Source organism: Leuresthes tenuis, unplaced genomic scaffold (genome assembly GCF_036924035.1).
Source record: "Leuresthes tenuis unplaced genomic scaffold, fLeuTen1.0.hap1 SCAF_3, whole genome shotgun sequence".
NCBI lineage: Eukaryota > Metazoa > Chordata > Actinopteri > Atheriniformes > Atherinopsidae > Leuresthes > Leuresthes tenuis.
Genome location: NW_027325357.1, coordinates 24739394 through 24764179, shown reverse-complemented (window position 1 = coordinate 24764179; position 24786 = coordinate 24739394). Strand labels below are relative to the sequence as shown.

Genomic DNA, 24786 nt, shown 5'->3' with positions numbered 1-24786 from the left:
ATGATGCATATCCTTTGGTCAAGTTTGTCTACTTTTGGTAATTTTCTATGTCTCTGAGGTGATTTAGCATCTTTTTCAATTTCATTTCGGTCATTTCCAGTAATATGTTGACTGAGTTTCAATTTTGTCCCGTTGTGGAACCTTGTCTTAATTTACATCTAATTTTATTTCTCTTTCTAGAATACAAATAGCATCTGTAGGTCCATTAGGTAATATGTTTACACAAGCAGTAATTAGAGAGGTTCTCCAGTATGAAAACTGATGTTAGACTAATCCATTGTGGCAGATGTCTTGCTTGACTTGGAACTTTTATGTTGCAACCACAAGATAAAGCACCAATGATCAAACAGGTGACTCAAGTATCCTCTTTTGCGAACCCTGCTAGGGTATCTCAGCTTGTACTACATCATGCAATGCAGCCCCAGTGGTTGCCAAACTTATCAGCCTAGATTCTTGACTTCTTTTCTCCCAGAACTTGTGTTTGCCATTATATGTCATTTGATTTTGACCAACATAATGTTGAAATACAAAATTTATTAGAAGAGGCAGTGGCCTGGTTGTTCTCTGCTGAATTAGCCTATTTTCGCCTTGCAGGCTTCATCCCACATAGATGACCCTCTTTTTACTTTACTGCAGAGGCCTGCAGTGCCTCCCACCCACGCAGCACAAAGCCCACGCAAAGTTTTCAAACAGCATGCTGCCAGCTTCTGAGCTAGTGTGTATAGGAGGGCTCACTGAGAGGAGCATGCGATGAATTCTGCCAGGTATATGCGCCCAGTGCCTACAGAGTGATCTGAACGCGGATGCACCCACCATGACCCACCATGGCCTTCACAGGGGAATACAAACCATACCAATGTTGGCAAGGAAACAACATATCCACAAATATATTATCTTGTACAAAAAACATCACTAGGCCAATAACACTAGGAATCTTTGTTGGTAAAATTATCATTAATTTTTTTCTCTCAGCTTTTTCTCTCAGCCTTGCTCAAGAATGCTTGAGCAAGGCTAAAACCCGAAGCCATGGGGTTACCGCACCTTTTAGACTGATATAGTCCAAGAACACCGGGGAAATCAATTTATTTAAGTCAGACAACACACACAGTTCTCGAGCACACAACAAAAGCTGTTTAGTCAGACCTCAAAATACAATATTTATTCATATAATTCACCGTTTTGTGATACATTTACATAAAAACAACACCACAGAGAACACCTATAGAGATTGCACAATCTTGGTGTAAGACAACATCTTATATATTACATATTTTCCTCGTGTTTACATTCCAAAATGCATTGTGATAAATCACATGACCCCCTGTGTGAGTACATCATCAGAGCAGTGGACACACAAGCAGGCAGAATAAAGTCAACAGCAATCACATGTCCTATTAATAATCCCATTGATCTCTCATTACTCTGCTGGAGAGACAGTCACTCTCTTGTGTTTGCCGGACAACCGCTGTGGATGAGCTGAAGCATGGGACCACATCTCAGGGCGCTGACACAGAGACGAGGCAGCTGCAAGTGAAATACTCCTCTAATCTAGACTGTCTGTCTATGACCACATACAGACTGGAGTGATTTGGACTCTGGATTTCACATGACATAAATTCATATCTGTTCTGTATTTACATCATATACACACATGTTCTCTTTAAAGAGTATTACATTCCCTTTGCATGCCAACAACTCCAAAATGAGCCTTGTGGACACCCTAAATATGATTCAATCCAAATCAGATAACCTGTAATGAATACTGTGAAAATATTAAGGTTTTTCTGATAATTTGTTGGAGGTGGAGTTATTGGAGTTATTTTGAAGGTTATATATTAGTTATTATATTGGATTACATGTTTTCCTGTTAAAGGCTCATTTCAAACCACATCATCAGTCAGATGACTTCGCCTATATTTCTGCTTAAATTTAGTCTCTCTTTCTGAGTCTTTCTGAGTTTCAGATGAAGATTTTACCTGTTCACAAAAAAAAAAGAAAGTGCAGGGCCAGCTTGCCTGAAATATTAGATGTTACACTATTTTCTATAAGCTATGAAGATGAGTTGCATTTATATCAAGTAGTGTTGCAAAATCGCATGTAAGCACTGCAATATTTGACCTCCGAAAGACTAGATAACCTAAAGCAAAACTGCATTTAATATTCCACCTTAACTGTCATGTGACTTGTTCATCACTTGTAGACAAACTCTCCTAAATTATGATGCATTAACTCCTCCACATCAAACTTCATATAACAGCCTCTCTTGTCTCTTGCTTGTGGTTATCAGACATGTCCCTCTTCTTTCAGAATGCAAAACATAGAGATAACCCACTCTTTCAGAGCTAAATAAAGGCAGGGGTAATATTAAATACATTCAAAGAATATTCAAATGTTTGAAGTGTATCAACATTGTTACAAAAGCTGCCTTAGAGCATTTGAGCGGGAATCAGATGATATTTTCTGCTGAATAAACACATTCTTCTTGGCAGTTATGTAAGGACAACTCCAAATATAAATACACCTCAGTATTTGACAGGGTACACATTATTTTACCCCCATTTGTTTGTCAAATTATTTTCTTCAGCTGTCGAAGCTTTTCTCAAGCCAGTGATGACAGCATCCTACTTTAAATTTTGCCCGAGGTGAAGGTAGCTGCATTTAGCAGGAGCTTTCTGCTGGTGGTTACATTGGAATATCTCCCAGAGGTAAAAATGTGTTTTTCACATTCTTTACACCGGCCTCTCGCATCAGTGAGTTTGATAACGGAACACACCTGTGACTCTATTTGGTTTTTTAATTATTCTAACCTTACCCCTGTGGTCAAGTCTCACAGGGCCTCTGCCAGGTGGCGATCAGTACCTTCACTTGCTTCCAGCCGCACCTGACGGCTGGTTTTTCTGTTCTCCACCCAGGAGTTGTGTATTATTGTACCCCCTGGTGAAGGGTCTACTTGGAGCAGGGACACTACCCTCTTCTTAACCTTGGCACGGAGGGCACGGCGCAGTTTCTGTCGGGTGAAAGCGTAGAGCAAGGGATGAGACACGGTGGTGCCATAGGCCAGCGCTAGGAACCAGAGTCGCAGGCTGACCAGGACGTCGCTTGGCCCAATGCCCAGGATTAGCACATTGGTCACAGAGAGGGGAGCCCAACAGCCCAGAAAGGTTGTGATGATGATGAGGGACATCCTGAACACCCGCCTCTGGCGCTCCCGTCGATCTCGATGCCGTCGCACTGCACGACGCAGGGCAATTATTGCTGACACAGAGGCATGGACGCCCATGGATGCTGGAAGTGGAGTGGCAGCGCCCACGTCAGGTGTGACGAGTTGAGTAGCAGCGGACAGAGCAGGGGGGGAGGTAGCTGTCGGGGTGGGGGATGGGGAAGGGATGAGGGGGGGGTGGCTGAGCTGTTTGGTCCCATCGATCGTGCACTGTTCCCCTCCAATCTCCCCATCATCATTCATTTTAAACCCTGCCTTCCTCTTTTTCTGTTTCTTGTGGCGCCCTTTGAATCGCTGGCTCTTCCTCATGTGTGAGCCAATGCGGATGTTTAAAGCCCTCAGTATTCTGGAGTAGGTAAACAACATGACTGCCACAGTGGTGAAGAAGATGGGCACCTGTAGGATGAGATGGTAATACATACCCAGGCCGGTGTGATAGCCCTGACCACCAACACATAGGAGGGTCCTGTTACGCCATGCTGGCACTATTGTGGCACTAACACCATGTGAGGACAAAGACAAGGGTGTCACCTGCTTTGCCTCCTCTCCTCCTTCTGCACTAGACCACTGCACCTCCAAGAATGGGATGAAAAACACAGCAACCGAGGTGATCCAGACAGCAGCTAGGAGAAGGGCTGCTCTGCGTGTCGTCAGAAGCCTGTTGGCTGGTCGCACTGATATGTCATACCGGTCCAAGCTGATAACCAGGATGTTGATGGCTGTGGCGATGCTGGCAAAGGTGACACACGCCTCATGGAAGCAGCAAAGCAGGGCCAGGTTTGGTCCTGGAGGCAGAAGTACGACCACCAGAGTGAGGGGCACACACAGTACACAGACCACTACATCCAGCACGTGCAGGTTGACAGTCACCATGTTGCTCACTGAGTCCACTAAATTGGACTGAGAGCAGTAGAGCACCAGCACAGTCAGATTGCTGCTAAAACCCAACACCAGCTCCAGCATGAGGAAGGCGGTGAGCGACACCTGGAAGCCCAGCGAGTATGGCATGTGCCAAGGCGAAGGACTACCGGAGGAGCCCCCTTCCCCCTGCTCTTGATGGACCCCCATTCCCTCCAGGGCCGCCGGTGTCCCAATCCAGTCAGTGGTGGATATACCTGAGGTGTAGCTGCCAGTCTCCATGACGACCCTTCAGTCCTCGTATATTGTATCTGTCACACTGCTGATGAGCTCCCATGATGCACCAGGCTGAGCCTCCATGATGCAGGGATGAAAAACAGCTTGGTGACAGTGCTGGGGAGATGGGAACACAATGCAGATAGACGAGAAACGCTCTGTTGAAGACAAAATCAAAACACATTATTTTTCTTTATAGACTGTCAGTGATCTAAGCATAACTTTGGATAGGAAAGCCATAACACTCAGACCATAACCTGGACATGTTTGCTAAAAGATGCCCATCTCATACATATGCATATAAAACCCCAAGCATTTACAGATTGAACAGGTGCTGAATTATGCATCGATCTATCACTCAGTCTGCTGTATCAGTACCCCTGATTACCAGTTTGTCTTTGCCACAGCTTGAGATGTGCACAGAAGCCGTCTGAACCACAAGCTGCCACAATACACAGAATTAAAGCTCCGGGGATTGGCCAAATTGAATGAGGCAAAGTAATCAGACTCACAGGCAATCAACTGCCCTCAGTGGATCAGCAGAAACAACATTTTCAGCAAGATACACAAAATTGGTTATAACATCTAGAGTTCATTCACTGAAGGAATTGGGGAGAAATTCCATGGAGAACCTGCAGAATGCACCAATGATTATTAATAATAATGCTGATTGAAGGTCTTTCGTGCCATTAAAATCAGATAGCAACAAAATAGCAACTTTAAGTCCAGTTAAAAATATCAAACAACTTATTCTATATGTTTCAAAGCACATTCCACAATTCCACACACGGGCTTGTACCTGGAGACAAGCTCGACAAGCATGAAAAGAGAAACCAGGTTGGAAAACAAGCCGGGCTTTCTCAAACATTCAACTACTTGTCCAGTGCCTCCGTTCAATTTTGTAAACATTTGGTCGTTTAATATGAACAAAGAAGATAATGTAAAAGTGACCATTTGTAGCTGTATAACTAAACCAGAAATGCTCCGTGTGAGACCACAAATGGCCCTTTTTCATGTTTCTGTTTGTTTATTAGTAATCTTTGGAGGAGTATTTTTATAGTCTTTGATGGAGCAAGCCTGAGCTATTTTAGCAGCCACTTCTCTACAAATTCCCATGTTCCAGCTTTTTATGTGATTCATACATATGAGGATGTTAACCCTCAGCACAATTACAGTTGTTTCCAGGAATGAAAAACAGTTTCTTTAAAAGGTTATAGCATCTATATACTTGCATAATCACAATACGATGCAACTACCCGAATAGCTGTCCCTTCATTTTATAAGCTAGATCTCCCATTTATGTTATAAACACTCTTTGTTGCTTCAGGGCTGAAAAAAACTGTTTACAATGAAATAAAACTATCTCTGTCTCCAGAGCAGCGTATTTTTTCTCTGTGGTTCTTGGCATTGCCTTTGATCAGCCACAGTGATGCTTTACTGTGCTGTGACTGGTTGATTCGCTAAAAGATTATGAATGTCTGTTGCTCTATTAGACAATGTTAATTGTCTGTTCTATTAGTGATGCTCTGGGCTTCCTGAAGTGTTGCACAGTAACAAAATGTCATTTATGGGCTTGTTTGATGTTTTTCACATAGCTTAACTGCTGACCCTGACAGGTCACCTGATTACAGTAGGTACAAAGATATATAACTATAACCAAAAAAATGTGAAAAAAGCCTAAAACTTAAAGTGACACCAGTACAGTGCTTGTGTTTGTTCAACCAACAGTTCACACCTCTAAACTGTCAACAGGAAAAAACTGCTAATTTAGACATTTAAAAAGATGGAACCGTTAAATCAATCCAAGTTTTCAGCTCTAATTCCATATATAAATTATATTCGAGAGAGCTTTTAATTTTTGGGCGGTTCTGAAGTGTAGATGGTTGTTCATTCATCAGCAGGTTGGTGACTCAATCCCTGGATCTTCTAAGCCACATGTCACGTGTCACCAAAATGTGTGTGTGACAGAGTGAAAGTGTTCAACAAGTTCTCCAACTAAGGCAGTCAAGTAAGCCGTTTGTTCATAGTTGTCGATATGGCTCAACAAAGTCCTTGTGAAGTGGTGAGGTGGATGGAGCAAACAACAATGTTCTGTCAAAAAACATGACAACGCTTTTTTAAAACGCTTGCTTTGCTTCATGGTTGGAATCAGACAATAACATCACTTGGCTAGGATTAGAAAATAATCATTAATACGTTTCTGTCATAACTTGATCGTTACCAACAAGGTCACCATTTAATGGTTGCCTTGGTTATGTGTAGCTTAACAAAATTATTAAACCATGTCAGTTTCTTGTTGGCTTTAGAAAATTACATCACTTGGCTGCCGACTCTAAAATGTTCAACAAATATGGTTAAACATCCTCTGTACAGGAGGACAGTCTCACAAATCTTCATTTCAAAAGTAATAAGATACAAAAGCTGTTAAAGAAAATACAGCATAATGTTCTGAAATACTGTAAGGATGAGGTAAGAATACAAATGTAACCAGTTTGTACTTGTGCTTTTTCTGCAATGTTTCTTAGACTCAGTCCTCAGTCTACAGATGGTCTCATGAGAATTAAGCTGTATGTGGCTCGACAACCAATCACAGCAAAGCAGTCCGAGGCCAAATCAATATACCTGCCTAGCATTGATTTTTCATAGTCGTCAATGCCCACCAGCTGTTAGGCACAATGTCCAACCCTGCTTATAATACATCTTACAGTGATCCTTCCTGACAGCCCGCTCACCTGTAATATAAACAATGATCGGCACTAATAACATTTCTGCCTCACTGCCCTGCTTATCCTCACTACACTAACCTTATGAGCACTGTTTATATTCACTTAGCCGCTCTATTATTACAACTTTGAACGCTGGATTCATTTTATTGACTGTCAGTCTTGTTTGTATCATGCATCACTTCATGAGTCATCTTCTTTGTAGACAAATTACATGCTTATCTCTTTTATCCTCCTTTCTACATAGAGGCAAGCTGAAGGTTGTCTCTTATGAGCTTGGTTTGTTCCAGGTTTGCTCCTGATAAAAGAGAGTTTTCAATGCCATCAATATATATACCTCTAAGGCAGTCAGGTTATGGATCCTGTAAAGTCTTTTTAAATAATTCTAATGGTTATTGGTGCTATACAGGTCAAGTTTAACTCAAATGAATCTACTGTATGTATGAGCTTGTTATGAAAGAGCTATATTATTATCATGAATATTCTTATGGAGCATATCCCAGCTGTCATTGTGTGAGAGGCAGGGTACACGCTGGACAGGTGGCCACAGGGCCATCACCCTAACACACATGTTTTTGGGTGGGAGGAAGCTGGAGCACCCAGAGAGAACCCATGCATACTCAACACAGAAAGTGTCCCAGCTGGGATTTGAAACAGGACCCTCTTGCTGTGAGGTGACGGTGCTAACCACCACACCACTGTGCAGTCCACTGTTGTTCATCTGTAAAATTTTCTCTTTTGTTCTGTTTTATATTTCTGAGTTTATACTTTTCGTTCTGTTTCATCTGTCAAGTCCAAAAAAGTTGGGACAGTATTGAAAATGAAAAAAAGAAAATCTGTTGTTTTCACTCTTAATCCCAATATATTTCATGTTTTGTCTCATTAACTTAATTGAATCTGTTAATATACAAGCATTTTTGCAGCACAAGCAACAAGCAGCAGAGGGTAGGGATAACAGTGAGGGCCTCTAAAATATCAAATGGATTTTGAGTGCTTGTTGGTTAAAAACTGAATTTGTCAATGTTTACGTGACATTTTCAACCCATTCAGTGGTTTGGTGTAAATGGCTGAGTTCAGACCAGAACATTCTGTAATTAGTGTGGCTTTGAACAGTTATTTTGTTTTGTTAATAATCCGTTGGTACCTATCATATCTCCAACATGTAAAAATGAAATGTAGCGCTGTAGCTGAATTATTGGAGCTAAGCAGGCGAGTGTGGCAGTGTCATCAGATCATTTTGGGGGATTTAGGGATGGAATAAAGGGCTCATACACTGACAGATTTAAAAGCATTTATATAACAAAAATCTAAATGCATTTTCTGTCAATTGTTAACTTTATCAACCCAAAACTATTACAAAACTATACTCACTCTGTTCAGTTTATAAGCTGGTGATACTTCAATATTTGCATTAGAACAGTTAAGACTGATATGAGCTGCTGTTTTTCAGCTCTGAATGTAGTCTTTGACTTTTGTTTTAAATTTAAAGCACTAACATATCTATGATTAACACACACCAAAACCTAATTTGACAAGAACAAGATAAAAGTCAGTGTGTAAAACACACTCCCCCATCACTCATTTGGGGGCAGGGACTAATTGCACCTGCGGAAAATCACTCAAAAGATTAAAATCCGAGCTTCCTCTCCCCTGAACTGGCGAGTGAAAATCTCAGCATCAAACGCTTGAAGCGTTTGATGGCAAACTTACAAGACAGGAGTGCAGGAACTCCCATATATCAGACTCGGCACATCTTCAGTCTAGCAGCAAGATATTATGTTGAGTGATGGACTCATTTTCTCCCGTTTTCTGTTGCCACAGCAACCACGCTGCAAGGGACTAGATTAATGAGGGCAAAGGTAGTCTGGCATTGACAGTGAGGTCTGCTGTGACAACATTCTAGTGACAATGAGAAGGTTGTGTAGTAGACCTAAAACATCTCTCAAATATAAAATCAGATTGAAAAACAATATTTTCCCGATGGAAAAGAAAAGGGAGACATTAGAACAAATTGCACAGTGGTGCACCGCGATGGATCTGTTGAGCTGAGAGTCAAAGTGGAAACAAAAAAAAAATGTAATGATGAAAGTTTATGCTGCAGATTAAATGAGTATCATCTGCAACAATTTTCATACGATCATGGTCTATGTGGGCATGGGTTCTGCAAAGAGCAGAATGTGGGAGGAAATGGAGCTCCCCCAATGACAATCATACAAGTTTTTATAACAGTGACAAAGTTAGTAAGGATAGCTTTTCCTTCTTTTAAGTGAAACCACCATGGGGATATGAGGAAAAGGGAAAGAGAAGAAACCGAGGTAAGAAAAAAAAAAAAAGACACGCTGGTGAAAAACTGCATTGTTGCTTGTTGCTGCATTGAAGCTGCTTTGTTGTGCTCATGTTTCCAGCTGGTCTGATGGAGAGCTGACTGAAGGGTTCGGATGGACACTGGACAGAGATGGAAATGTTTGTTTTTTTTAAGAAGTAGCAAATGCTTATTTAAAAGACGGCGTGCATCACCTGAAAGTAGGCCATCCAAAAAGCCTGCTCGCAAGACATTTTTCAAAAAATTGCCTGAGTGAGGGAAGGAAGTGGAGAGGAAGGGTGAACCACAAGTGCTGGTAAACAACGTGTCCCAGGGAGCTCAGGTGGCAGTTTTTTCCACTCTAAAATCTTACATCAGCCTTCCTTTAACTGCTGTTGGTTTCCCGGTTGCTACCGGCCCCCAGAAGACCGCTTCAGTCTCAAAAGACCTTAGCTCATGATTGCCTGAGTGAAAGGCTGCATGATTACTGCACAGGTAGGGCAGAGATATTACCAATCTTAAAATCTCAGCAGCAAAGTAATCTGTTCGTAGAGTGATTACACTGGAGCTCTTTATGATATATAGGCTTTCCTGTAGAGATTAATGGGTCTTATTTTCAGGAGAATTGTGGCTTTGGTGTGATTTTACTTTTCTCTTTGTGTAGGTCAGTTCGATTTTACTAATTGCACCACAATTTAATTAAAAAGGTCTCTTTCCAAAGGACATTCATATGATGCACACAGGCGAAACATCACAGCCAATAGAAAATGCCTTATAACTGACCATGCACTCTAAATGATCTCCTCTTCCTTTGAAAAACCCCAATCACAATGAGTTTTTCAGGTTTGGTTTCTAAATGCAGAAAAGCAGCATGACTACTCATGGTAACTAGCCATGTGTCTAAGGCAGGCAAGTGTAAAACCAGGTGTGTTTCTTGAGATGGCTTGCTAATGTAGTTAGCTGAACTGGAAGAAGCTCATGAGGTAGTTCTCTGGGTGACTTCTAGCTTTGCAGAAGGCAATAATCACCTTTAGACCCCACATACTGAGAACCAAGACTACATCGGCACGAAACTTCTCAATTTAAACTTCAGTCAAGTGACGGTGTTCAGCTTGAGAGCAGTCTCTCATGTGAGCTCTGGAGATGATGTTGTGAACTAATTAGCCATGCTGTGAGTTTTCCAACGTTTCATCGGTATCTGCAGTTAGGTTTGGAAATAGGTATGAAAAAATATCAAGGTCACAGGCAAGGCAACTTATTCAACAAACTTTAATTTAAAGGTAGTCACATCCAAATTGCTGACAGGGTTAAAGAATAATGTATTTTTCTATTTTATTTGTGGAAACCTTTCTTTAAGGGTCTCAGCTATAATTGGACAAAAAGCTCCCATTGAGCCATTCCCACTAGTAGTGTGTGACTGTGTGTTACCATTTCCCCAACTGCCTCTTCAAGAATAGGAATGAATGTAATTTCTAAATAAGTCTAAGATATGCTTAAATATAGTTTAATAACTATAGAACTGTCACTGAATGAAATGGAAAAACATCAGTCCATCATCAGTCAATCCTTCAGCTGCCCAGGGCTGCTGGGGGTTACCGACAGCAGAGTACACCCTGGAGAGGTTGCTGTTATCAGCACACTCACACCACTGCGATCCATCTTTGGGAAGAAACCAGAGCACCTGGTGAAAACCAATGCAAGCACAAGGAGAACATGAAAGCTCGAGGAAGGACGGTTCAATACAATTATCAAACCAGCAACCCTTTTGGGTCTAGAACAGCTAACTGTTGTACCACCATGCTGCTCCAAAACAACCAGTTTTAAAGAATAAAAGCAATAGATGCATTATAGCTGTGCATAAAAGGCCTTTTTTTATATAACAAGATGTTATCCCCTATGTTATCTAGCCATATTTGGCTGGTCTTTATGTATATTGTTTTCAGAGTAACATGCAAAGATTTAATTATAACCAATTGTGACATGTAAACAAATTAATTTTATTCTGCACAGCACTTGACACCACATCTGGCTCTTTAATCGTAATCCTTTGTTTTTAATTCAGTTGGGAGGACTGTCTCTGTTTCATTCTTGTTCCATTGATATGTAAATTGTTAATCTTTTTTTTTTTTTTTTGCATTTTTATCTTTGTATGTGACCAGTTTGTGATGCTTTGTTGCCTTGTTCTTTGTGATCCTGTTCATTACCTATCAACAGACCAGCTTCTCAGAGGGTAAAAATTAGATTGATCAGGTTTTTTTTTTTAAATGAAAACTTTGCTTAATATTTCAGTATTCTTGAACTGAACAACTGCACATGCATTTCTTTACTGACTGTAGCCTCAATAGAATAGACCATAGCTCTGTTGGATTTTCACAAGCAATAGAAGTTGACTGCAAAAATTGCCTCATATTTTGTGTTGTTTTTCACAGCCACTGATGGGTTCTTTCCACTTCCTCTTTGATGAATGCATCAGAAGCATCATTTTTGAAAATGTAATGCAGCATAGGTTGACAACATTTTGAAAACCTATCAGCTCCTGAACTCCAGAGAGTAATCTGACCAAATAGTTCACACATTTTCACTTAAACAGTGCTTCAAAGCCACAGCAGGCAGATGAATTCACAAAGTGAGTACCACATCTAGAGCCAGCACTTCTTACGCAGATCCGATGTGCGATGCTCTGGAATCTCTCCTCCTCTGGTGTCGGAAACCAGAGTGTGAGACAAGAGACCATATAGCATGTATAATTGAACAGCTTCAGACACATCATCTTTTCCCAGCGGCAGCAGCACAAAGATTAAAAAGATGAATGGCAGTGAAGATAATCTTGCTATTCCTGTGTGACAAGCTGATGTAACAGGTTGTCAAAATGGTACAGACAGTGAGAAGACCGAGAAAGATGAGCGCGAATGGGGAATTATTTTTCAAACTGGATTTTTATTGTAATCCTGTAGAAAATGTTATCTTTGGGAATCACGCCACAAAAAGATCATGCTTTAAAAAATGAGACTGTTAGCAACATTGGAAATCCAACCTATACTCTGACTGGAGGAACCGTTTAGTTAATGAACCCTACTCGTTTGGTTCAAGGACTGTGGGGAAAAAAAGAGATGTAACGACAAAAAAAACAACTGCTTTCGGACCACCAGAACCTTTTCATAGTTTTTACAATGGACTTCCCCCTGTTTTTTATGAACGGACCTCACAAATCTGGCTGCTCATGGTTCATGAAAATTATTTCATTTATTGTGTCTTTCTTATTTCCTTCTTCTGAACAGAAGCTTTCCCAGCATGAGCAGAACCATTATGAGTGTAGTGATCGGTCTAGATGACACAAATGTATGAGGACTGGTTGAATAAACCTGCCATTGGAAAAGTAAAAAGATCTTATATGCAAGAATGCAAGGACTAATGCCTTGGTTTTGCGAACCCTCACCCACAACCTTCTCACGCTCAAATTTTCAACACTGAGGGTACCCTAAAGCGTCATTTTAGCATGTGCATGGTTTCCCAAGCTAGTAATGTAGCCGTAATGGGAAATTGTTGTTAAAGCTTTCCATGGTAATATGTATGTTACTGTGTAACATATAATGACAAAGCATAATGTTTTCCGAACTTTAGCCAAATACTTTTATATGTAATAAGGAAGGACAGTAGTAGAGTGTAGATTCTTTGGCGCCACTGAATGGAAGCTCTGTTATATAAAATTCTGATCCCCCACAAAAATCTAATCCCTTTTTTTGGCCAAATTACAAAAGTAAAAACAATATAATGTAAATGTAACACTTCTATTTACATTCAGCAGTGTGTTTATCTTATAAAGTCATATGTAATGGGTTTTATGACAATAATGATGTATTTTGATCTTGACACTCATAAAGAAGTTTTGTTTAATTGCAGTGTACTTATATGTTTAGCATTTAGCATTGAGGAGTAAAAATGGACTGAAATATGACTTCAGAAGTTAATCTTGCACTTTGAGTGTAGGAACACAATCCTGAAAATAAGATTCAGGGTCTGTGTATACAAAACACACCTTCTAAGCAAGCTGGAAAACAATATAACGTTTAAACTAATGCAAGCTTCACATTCTCTACTCCCTTCCACTGTTCCCAAAAGACTGATGTTTTCCTGTTGCAATTTACTATTGGCGCAGTCTGTGCATCACTTACTGTTGCAGAAAAATATCTGGCATCTGTACAGTAGTTTCTCAGTGCATTGAAAGCACTTGCAAAGGGCCCTTGACCAAACAGCAGTATGGGAAAAACTGGGGATAAGAATGTGCTTGGTCTTGAGTGGTCTTGATTCGTCTGACACCCATCAGGAGATTCTATCTGCAGTAAGAGTACAACGAGAGACAAAAGCTTTGGTCCAAATGCATCTAAAGAAACATGTGTAAAGGTGTTGATGGAACACCTCAAACAACAAGATTTTACTCAATAAAAAAATTCTAATCCTTATTGTGGAATACCTAACGTTGGGTAATGTCCCATGTGGACAAAAAGAGCGTGGTACAACGTACCACAGGAGTGTAAAATCAGAGATAATTTCCACATTGTAACAGAGAAAAATATTTTGATGTAATTGATTTTCAAAGCAGTGATCAACGGCTTTTAAACCGATATATCATAAATGCGATATTTTAAAAAATCCCAAAGGATCTATCACATTAGAAATGGTTATCCAAAACTATTCATTTTGAATCAAGATTAATATATAATCAATTACTTCCAGACGAGAACAATCTCTGTGCATCACAGCTCTCATCTAACACTAGCAGTAGGGATACCGGGACAGGGAACCTTATGATAGGGCATAGTTTATGGTCTGCGATCATTTTTTTTCCAAGAGTCAAAACATCTAAAATTCTACATCAAATTATTAAAAGTAACCTGAAACGTTTAGAAATGGCTTTTCAGTCTGAAATTCAGACCTGAATTCTGACAAAGTATGACATTGCCTTACTAATCATGGCTAATCGTTATTGCCATTGTTTTATTGAATATTGTTCTGCCACATTTATCAGCAGCTAAGGATGTTGATAAGCATCACTAAATAATTCCATTACTCTATTAATTTCAAAATGTTTTCAACTAAAAATATCCACCTCTCTCCTCACCTGACAAAGTGTTGACATGTATTCTTTATCTCAAAGAATGACAGTCTGAATGAAATTGCTGTTTCTTCATTAAGATGCAAAGTTATGCAGAATATCTCTGAAAATCTAATCAGACCGTCAAGTCAGCCGAAGTAAGCCGAGGGGAAAATGAAGTTTCTGTCATGTGCTGATGTTGAGAGAGTCAGATGTCACTGTGGCTGCAGGACAGAAAAAAATGAATGATCAGGGCGAGAGTTTAATGATCATACTTTATTCTAATGAATTTGCAGTGACACTAATGATTACAGATGCATTCAGGTGATTTTTCTTTTTTTTTTCACAAAAAAGTGCATTTAGAAAGATATAAAAAAAGGACATCTCTCATCTGTCCAGTCACCGGTAATCTGATCTTTCCACTTCTGTGCCAAAAAGCCAACTTTATTCACTTGTCAATATTAAATTGCACAATTGGCAGAGCTCTGATTCTCACATGACTTCACTTAGACAAAAGCAGCGCAGAGGACAAGGAAGAATGGAAATGACAAAATTTAAGTCGGGCAGTCTGCAGTATGAGAGAGTGAGTAACAACAACACAGAAAGGCTGAAGATAACATGAAAACGCACCACATACATGTTGAGCTTGTACAACACACTAGTGTGTGTGTGTGTGTGTGTGTGTGTGTGTGTGTGTGTGTGTGTGTGTGTGTGTGTGCGTGCAATAGATTCCCCACTGAGACATCAAGCTATTATTCGAATGCCCTCTCCAGTCGCCGCACCATGATGGAGACAAAACGTACAAGCTAAATGTTTGCAGGCCACGGATCATCCTCAGCACCACTGGCCATAGAGACCTAAACACACACGCTCCTATATTACTACACATGCACAGCTCGCACAGTCATGCGCCCACAGTAAGTTGTTTTGGAGGACCCCTGCTGACTTCACAGTAAGTGGCTCTAAAGATGTGCGTAAAAGCAGAAATGATGAAAGTCAAGAGTAAATTACAGTGTTGTGAATCTTCAGCGCCAGCAGATGAAATGTATTCAACAAATACAAATCAAACATAGGCGCTCCTGATGAATGCAGCCTCCAGTTAATTTTCAAACAAATTCTTAATGCATCAAACCTGTTGATGGTGGGAGTGACTTTGACCTTTAAATATGAGGACAACTTCAGTTGGTTATGTTCAACAGTGTGCAGGGTCAGTTTCATTATAGTGTCCGTCTGAAAAATCAGACAGCTGATGTTATTCACTCATTTTTCCCTTGCAGCCCATCTCATACTGATACTTGGAAGGAGCCTTTGCATTGCACTTTATCGCTGTGGTTACCCTTTAAGCATCATTTTTTTAATGTGCACACACACACACACACACACACACGCACGCACACACTGATTAGAACTGAAGTGGGTTTGAAAAATTGATGAGGCCAGGTTATGAAACACGACTGTAAGCTGTTTCTGGAGAAAATTAATAAAAGCATGAATATCATTACAATGATTTGGATTTTACTGAACTATGATGAACTGAATTGAACTGGATTATAACTAGATTTAACTGCACTGGATTGTACTGGTTTACTTTGTTTAGGGATGCCTTCAGATGTATTGTTGAGAATTGGCGGTAAACAAATAAATCAAATGGACCTGAACTTAATTAAATTCAACTGAAAAGTGAAAACAAGGTGTTTAGGTTATTAGGAAAATGCTTCCTCGGTGTCTCCAGCTCCACTGTTTACCTTATCCTCAGTGCTGTCTGCAGCATGCACAACATCACAGCTGAGAAAGTGTTATAACAGAGCTACGGCTTCATGGAAAGTCATCAATTCAGCAAATTGACCAATTTGTGACATATGAATAGCAAATAAACCACATCATTCCTTCCATCAGCATAACTAAATATAACTCATTAGATGTATATGCAGTAAAACCAGTTGATATATCAAAATTTGGTATCAACACCTGTCCCATAAAATCCAGGTTAGTTCAGGTTCTTTCATGAAGAACTGTTTGAGTACAGTGGACATTCTAAAAGTAAACAACTGCCTATATACAGAAATATGGCAATTTTATACTGGTGAAAAAAATCAATCATCAACTAAATAAAACAATAATGTCAAACTTCACTGTGCTGCACCACTGCTATGTACTGAATCCTCAGATGCTTTTTATTCAGAGTTCACCTGGCAGGCAGAATGCGACACAACATATTTTGAAATCATCAAACTACAGAAATTTAATCCCAATGACAGAACTGACAACATGAACAGCAGTGCAATGTTATGTATTCATCTCTGAGTTAATCTGACAAAACAATCCCAACTCAAAATCCTCTTCATCTGCAACTTTCAACTGCCTCACACGGCCATTATGTCAGAGGCATCTCTGTGACCCCTCAGAAGGCGCCAGCCACCGATGAAGACCATGTCATGCAGTGAAAAGAACAAGAAATCGCCACTGGGTGGACATGGGAGACAGCGATGTAAACCCTATCACCAAGGTGAAGAACTTTGGGATCAAGTCAAAGTCTGCGGTGTTGAATTTCCTGGCAGTGTAATATGGAAGCACGTAGCATCAGGTATTACAGTCATAAGCTTATAAAACACTAACAGCATCAGCCTGCACTGTTTGAGGACTGTTTTAAAATATTGCAGCGTGCCACCCACAACCTCTACATCCTTCTGTATTCATTAGAGGCTATTTACACTGATATAGTTTCTATTTTTCAGGTGACAGTGAAATGGAAATTGGAATTCAGGCAACAGAAAAGAAAAATGTCTAAGGGGAGCTGGTGCTTATGCTATTAAGTGAAGCCAACTAGATTCCGGGCGCATATGAGAAGGAAAATATATCTACAGCAGGGGTCCTCCCATGTGCTGAATGCTATAAGTGTACAAAAATTGATTTATTTTTCCTTAGAAAAAAAGCAAGAGTGCCCGTTTCACTTTCCTCATGATGTCCTCCTTAATAAAAACAAGAAAAAACAAGTCCCTATGAGAACATATGTATTACTAAATTAACTGTACTGCACACAAACAAATTCTGCGTTCAGACACCGTCTTTAACTTCACTGACGTGTGAACACAGCAAGGGCAACGGCAAGGTCAGGGGTTTGCTTTGCTCTGATTGGATGCGGTATTGACCCACTGTGCAGTATTTTCACATCCATTGATGGCAGCTGTACCAGCGTGCCTGCATCCAAATTTTTCAATTCCAAAATCCCGTTTTCATTTCTGTCCACAGCATAAACATTTTGTCTCATTTTCTGCTGCAGCCGAGGAGAGGCTGGAAAAAAAAGCTATCAAGGGGCCATGAAATATGAAGAACTCCAGAGAGCACTTTGAGAGATGATGAAGGAGATGAAGATGATGGAGAGGGAAAATTTTTCTTTTTTTTTTTTTTTAAAGTATTTTTTTTTTTAAGCTTTGAATGACAATGGGAAAAAAACGTGAAGAATAACCTATACACGTATAGTCCATCATGAGTCCACCTAATGCTATTTCAGATCCTACAGAATACAAATCTATTATTCAGGCAGACTTTCCAAATGGTGGATAGGTAATTCAGTTTTGAGGGAGACATCCAAGCTCTTACTGGGGGCCGGTATGTTATCGTGCTACCTGAATTATTCATGGCAGAGATAAAGTATGGACCTAAAGCAGCTGACTGTTGAAAACTAAGTGAAGAAGCAAAAAGAGATAGAGACAAAGAAAAAAAAAAGCGGGCATTGTGGTCAATTGACAGGTAGTGGACTGAGAAGTCAGATGGTGACAACTGATGAGGTCCCTCCTGGATGAGGTAATTAGAGGGCAGTTAGTCCATTCTGGGAGTAGCATGATAGGCAGACTGACACACACATACACACCAGAACTTCCTTTCTTCAGCAGGATTTGGTTACTCTCCTTCATGTTGCAATTAAAGCCATCCACAGCAGAACACAGGTACGGACAAGGCTCATAACACACGCTTTCATCAAGACTTCACCCTTTTTGTCTTTGCTCTCCTCAACCTCCACACTGCTGCCAGCAACCCCTCCCTTCTCAGTCACTCCCCATGCCTGCTGCATCCTACTTATTTAGTTTCACTGTCATAGTCCTTCTTTGCCTTCTATAAATCTCTCTCTTTATTTATTTTCCTCCATATTTGACAAATTGTTGCTTGTGATGAACAAATGAGATAGAACTGCATGGTCCAGTATATGGATTATATGAGAGTCTGAAATGATTTATTTGATTCCATCAGGGAGGACATGCAGTGCTGATGATGTATAGGGTTGTTCCATTTGGTAAACCTCTGATGAGTAATGTTTGTTTTGTCAATCCAACCTCAAACTACTTAAATATTTTATAATAAGATAATGTTCTAATAACTCACATGCAAATTAGTTTGTTATTAACAAACCCAGAGATGTAGTGGGATATTGTCATCACACAGTATCCCCGTTTTACCAACAGTTAAAAACCTAAAAACTAATTAGAATAAGAAAGCCATCCATATATTCACATTTGAAAGGCCGGAACCTAAAATTGCTTGCCAAAAGATTTTACATCACAATGTAGGTTTTCACCTATCAAGTAAAGGCGGAAAAGAGAGGTTATACAATGAAACATTTCCTATTTAGGTAAATCAGCCTGTTTAGTAACTCTTATGGTTAAAACATCCTAATTTAAGCTGCACTTGAAGATGCAAAGATGAGGTCATAACAACGTGTGGACCCTGACATTCAGCGAGTTCACGAATTTTTCCAAGAATTCAAAATATATTTTGAGCAATACTTGGCCCCTTGCAAGCTGCTGGCACGCAGAACCAAACCTGGTGCAAACATACACCATCCAGAACACTTTCATGTGCGCGGTGAGATGTTTCCACCGGGCTGCTGTGAGGACTCCCTCAGGAGCGTGGGAGAAATACACAGCCTCCGAGCCCGTAACTGTGTCAAGCACCAACTCCCGCACACAGCCCGAGGTTCCCAATAAAACCTAGATTTCTCTGCAAAATCGATATTTCTTGCTGCAGTTTGTGCCAACCAGCACGCGCAGCGATGCGCCTTGTGCATGTGCTATGGCACAGAAAGGCTCCAAATAACCAGCCGCGGCTCGGACAAACACACGCATCTTGATATATTATCTTTTTCAGACTGTCAGTGACGTTAATTTATCTTTAATATCCAAATACAAGTATTCACATCTGAATTTGCAGCGTAAAAGTTCATCCGCAGCATTTCCAAAAGTTTATATGGCATTTACAGACGTTAAACCCATAAATGTGATACTTTCACGACAAAAGGAAAAGTTGCCGTTTTTTAAATTGATAAAGTTACTGTGGGAACAAACTTTTCAAGGTTTAGTGTGTGCCAACTGCTCACTTAATGCTGTGTATCTTACACAAAAAGCATCTGCACAAACAACCGATTGCGACACAATAAGCACGTTCTTTCACTGTTTGTTTTTTTTAAAACCAAAATTGGACTCTTACCTTTTTCGTCTGACCTGTACGCTCATCGATCCATATCTGCAACCTGCAAACTATGCGTTGATGAGAAGCCAAATTTCCCTCCGTCCTGCAGTGTGGAGCAGCCGAGCACATGCTCAGCAACAGCTCCAGCAAGGAGTACTGACAGCCACACAGCTTAGTGGGACGGACAAACGGCCGTATCATCCACAGGCTGAGCTCAAAGCCTCTGGTGGATCTGGAGTACCCTGTTGTCAGGATGACTTTAACTGACTGGTTGAAGGAGGAGGGGCGCAAATCTACAACCATTGTGATCCAGAATAAACCACATTCAAAGCAGCAAACTTTGTCATGAAGGACTTGGAGGAAAAGCAGGAATCATGGCTTCTAATCAAAAATCTACTTTTTATAAGCTTGAATTGACTAAGTGCCAGAACAGGTGGCTATATACACAAATGCATCTCAGTGGTACCACTCATTATGAACCACAACTAATGAGGATTAGAGCACAAGAGGCTGAGCATTCACAAGACTAATTACAGTGAATTTAGAAACAGAACATGACCGGTACGTTTGTTTCACGTGGGTTCATAACTACAGTTCACAACTTCACAAGAGATTAAATTCAGTTTAGGGATTCCATGATAACATCAGCATACTTCAATACATTAGCAAACACAGCACCTGACGTGTGGAATGTAGTTTGTGTAAGCGTGGACAGATTTAGAAAGGCTCTATTAGCCTTGGATCTATTTTTCCTCCCACATATAATTCAGAACATGTAGACAAAGTCAAAGAAGATAAAGAAACCAGTCAGAAAATGGATCATAGTGATATTCGAATAACTGCAGCTTTACTTCTGACATTTACTCTCAAGATACATCGGACAGCCAATTTGGTTCAAACTCTGTCCCAGTTTCAACTACAACCTTCTTGAATCGATGGCAAAGTGGTACTTCTGCCACCAGCTGTAACCATCACCTCTCCCAGCATAATGATTTGCTTCCGTCCCCACTCTCTATGCAGCTGCTAGCTCTTCCCTGTTCCTTAATTTTCTCCCTTTGCTTTTCAAAGTCAGAGGCAGGCTGCAGCTGACAGGACAGTGCAAACCAGGGGACAATTAGGGAAGCGTGGGAGAGACAGCTGGACCTGTTGCCAATTACATGGACTGTGATCCACACACGAAGCTAGTTTAATGGGCTCACACTGTTCGGCTGAACTTCCTTGAGAATGACCTTTGAGCATCAGGAACAGAGAAAATAAAATGTGTTACTTTTATTTATTATGTTTCCATAGGAAAACGATACACAGTAGTAATCGAAGGTTCATTCTGAGGAATAACTTGTGCTGCCTTCTGCATTCATAAGGCAAAGAAATGTAACGGAGCAAAAAAGGTGACAGTGAAAAGAGACTGCTGCTGGCAATATGACACATTAAACTATGCTGGAAACTGACAAGTACAGACTGCTCAACTGTTCAATCTGCGACATCCACACTGTGACCTAAAACTAGGAGAAGATGGCATGTCCACTCCACTGTTATTAGACCATCATCAGTGAGTGATCCTTCCCAGCAGCATGCTCTGCAGCTGCCTGATCCTGCTCTCCTGTGGCAGTGCCAGGTTTTTCTCAGCTTGCTCCTCTTCCTCCAGCAGCTGCTCAATGTAGCAGGATGATCCCAGCAGGATGTGGCCAGTGGCCTGCATGGAGAAGACGGTCCATCGCAGAGCCTCCCTGTGGGCACAATGCAAAGGGACAGGAAGAGTGGACATAAAAAGTAAATTACCATGTGCAGGCATGACTAGACAGCATTCACGGAACATGAGAAATACATACAGCATGTAGTGTTCCAGTAAAATGTGAAGAATCCACACAAAATGAAAAAACACTATCCATAGTCATTTTTTTTTTAACCATTATGAGCCATCATTATGTGTGGTTGTTCCTCCTGACAGGAATTATCTCCTCACTCTTACTATGCTTTTTCAACATTGTAATGTAGAGGGTGGGCAGTATTAATCATCAAGTTATCTATTTACATCTTCTTTAATGAGTAACAAAAAAAACAGGACAAACTTGACAGGTGATCAATAACTGTCCTGACCTGTCAAACCTTGTGTGCAGCCATGTGAGAATCATATTTGATAAGTCTGCAGAACATAATCCCCTCACTGAGGCTTCGTATCAAAGCCAGAACCAGCAGATCTCAGCATGGATGACATAACACCTCAGGAAATTAATCTGTAAAATCTAACCTTTGTTCTACAATGAGTAGACAGTTTGCCACCCACACACCTACAAAAAGTAAACCAACAAAATACGACTTCCTATTTTGCATCTCTGGGGCTGCATACAACCTGCTCTAATTTGACAATGAAAGGCAGCCGACATACAGTTGGTAAAAAATACATAAATTAAAAAAATAAACCCACTATAAACAAAAGAACTGTTTAAAGATCTGCTGGGTAGTTTGTGAATTAGAATTCTATTCAAGCTGAGAATTTTTCACCTGTAACTGGAATTATTCTCAGAATGTCAAAGGACAACAAGGTCTGGAATCCTAATGAGTCTGTTACATTATAGCTCACTACAAAAGCATTCTGTAAGTCCTTTTCACTCACTTAAGCATCTTTTTGGCAGCGTAACAACGCAGGTCGTAGGACACAGAGTAAGCACCATACAGGGTTGCTTTCACATTCAGGCAGCCAATGAAATCCTTGGGGTTGTTTTTGTAGAGGTCAAAAGTCAGCTTGGCCACATCTGTGCGGTGCTGCTGCCGGCGCTCAAGGGACTGATTTCTGGAGGGACTGTTCTGTAAGGTGACGGGAGGAGAGACATAAGTGAGGTCATGCGGGTACAGATGCATTTTGTTGGCGTGATTGCAGCCAAATGACAAAAACGGCAGCGCCCGCTTCCACCAGCACATCCTTGACTACACAATGAAGCAGGTGAAGAGAGGGAAATGACAATGAGAGAAGGTGAATGCGACGCCACCAAGGTACACATTTGAAGGTGCGGGGGGTGATGCAAATTACTGAACACACCACTTTCTATGGAAATTGATTGCTTTTGTGTGAATACCATTCAAATTTGTTGGCACCCCTGGGTCTGATTAATATTCAACCCGTCTTTCATTTGTCTGAAAAATATGAAGGAAGAAACAAATCTCTCGTGTTCACCCAGCATTCTGCCTTAGTACAATACCTGACATACTGCATTACTCTACAATTCAGATCTCACGGAATAGTCAATTTTCTATTCTTCAGGCCACAGATTTATCTCTATTCCGGCTGCTGCACTGTAGTAACAGATACTGTTCTGTCTACACAGAAGAATCAAAGAGATACCTAACGGAAACAATCAGTATGTTCTGGTTTAGCTCTGCTTTAGAGGCTGAACAAAGGTGCCATCTGGTGGTTAATGTGAAGAGGCTTACAGGATGTGGGGTCCACGTCTGCCCCTTCTCCAGGACCATGAGAACAGCATTTTCTGGCAGTGTTTGGAAGAACTCCTCTGTGTCCACGCCGGTGCCATCCTCATCCAGAACCAAGGCACTGACACACAGTAAACTCAACGAGTCACTGACCTGGGAGAATAAATAAACAAAGAAAAACTAAAAAAAAAAAGTGCTCGACTCTGAGGAAAATTATTCTTCCAATCCTAAAACATGACCAAACGTCTTAATAGGTTGCAAGTTTTTTTTACACCAGTTTGTCTGCAGCATTTTCAATCCTCTACATAGGTTGCAGCTTATATTTAGCTACACTGGTCTGTCTCTTTCTCACCTTGTTCATCAGGTCCAGTAGTGCCTCTGCCATAATACCTTTCTTCACACTGCGGTCTGCATTTGTGACTCTGAAGGGCTTTGGCCGAGGAATTCGACCCGTTAGGAGCTGCTGGGTCATGGAGGCGCTGGCTGAGACGCTTGATGTTACCACCCTGAAAGAAAAATTAAAGAAAATAAGAACTCAAAAAAAAAAAAAAAAAGGTTGGGGAGTAAACAAATGTTAAACCTACTAAGCATATTAACTGGACGAGAGAAGTGGCCACATTATCCACCTCATGGGACGCTGCTCTTACTTTGAGAGGGTGGATGGATGCAGAAGGCTGAAAGACTTCATCGCATAATCCAGTCGAGAAGACATCAACCTGGAGTTGAAAGTAGCACCTGTTACGCGACTATACTTCAAATGCAAGGAAACATCTGTCCAAAAGCAAACAGTAACATTTCAAGCAGGCCTCGCCGAGGATGAGAATTTGAATGAAAACTAAATATCATACTAATATATATATATATATATATATATGTAACCCCAACTTAGTATTCAGACCTTTACAAGCGCATATAGCATGTTATATAAAATCTCCTTCCTAAAGAAAAAAAATAACAAAACCCGAACATCTAACAACTAACAAAGAGACAAAAAGAAAAACAGAATCTTACACTTGAGATGACAGTTCTGTAGCTGTCCTCGCTGTTTTCGACTGTAATCCCTTTGAGGGTGGCTTTCTTCCTTAAGTGCTGGTCCTCGCTCTGTTTAAGACTTAAAAAAAAAAAAAAAACACTCAACATTAACACACACTCTTCTCTTGCTTCAGTTTCTTGCGCCACTTGGTCATTGAACTCTGTGCTGATAACTGGTGAGCTGGTTGTGAGTTGTCAACTTTATTGAGAAACTCCATGGACACTCCCACTGACCCTGGATCAGTGTAACCTGATTACAAATTACAGAGTATCTTAAAGAGAGGCTCCACCTAACATAGCACAGACACATTTGCTTTTTCAGGGAATTAAATGTAAGCGAATCAATAATGGTGACGTCAATTTAAAAAAAGGATGTAAAAGCAAGTGAATTTAG

The 24786-nt window shown here is 40.6% G+C and overlaps 2 protein-coding genes across 4 annotated transcripts; both read right to left on the bottom strand.

The window, feature by feature from the left end:
* Positions 1–1089: 1089 nt before the first annotated feature.
* On the bottom strand, positions 1090–20239 carry LOC140304211 (G-protein coupled receptor 22-like). Of its 2 annotated transcripts, none has more exons than XM_072383195.1 (2): positions 19953–20239; positions 1090–4512 (listed from the first exon to the last, which is right to left on the bottom strand). In XM_072383195.1, exon 2 carries the CDS (start codon positions 4358–4360, stop codon positions 2828–2830), a length of 1533 nt encoding a protein of 510 aa, XP_072239296.1. In that variant the 5' UTR covers positions 4361–4512; positions 19953–20239; the 3' UTR covers positions 1090–2827. The 2 variants fall into 2 exon arrangements, with proteins under 2 accessions (XP_072239296.1, XP_072239297.1); XM_072383196.1 differs by having other exon boundaries at positions 1090–4471.
* Positions 20240–21188: 949 nt separating this feature from the next.
* Positions 21189–24512, bottom strand: cidec (cell death inducing DFFA like effector c). Of its 2 annotated transcripts, none has more exons than XM_072382703.1 (6): positions 24372–24512; positions 24008–24095; positions 23713–23866; positions 23364–23513; positions 22549–22739; positions 21189–21661 (listed from the first exon to the last, which is right to left on the bottom strand). In XM_072382703.1, exons 2-6 carry the CDS (start codon positions 24070–24072, stop codon positions 21481–21483), a joined length of 741 nt encoding a protein of 246 aa, XP_072238804.1. In that variant the 5' UTR covers positions 24073–24095; positions 24372–24512; the 3' UTR covers positions 21189–21480. The 2 variants fall into 2 exon arrangements, with proteins under 2 accessions (XP_072238804.1, XP_072238803.1); XM_072382702.1 differs by having other exon boundaries at positions 24008–24076; positions 24372–24510.
* Between the last annotated feature and the right edge of the window lie 274 nt (positions 24513–24786).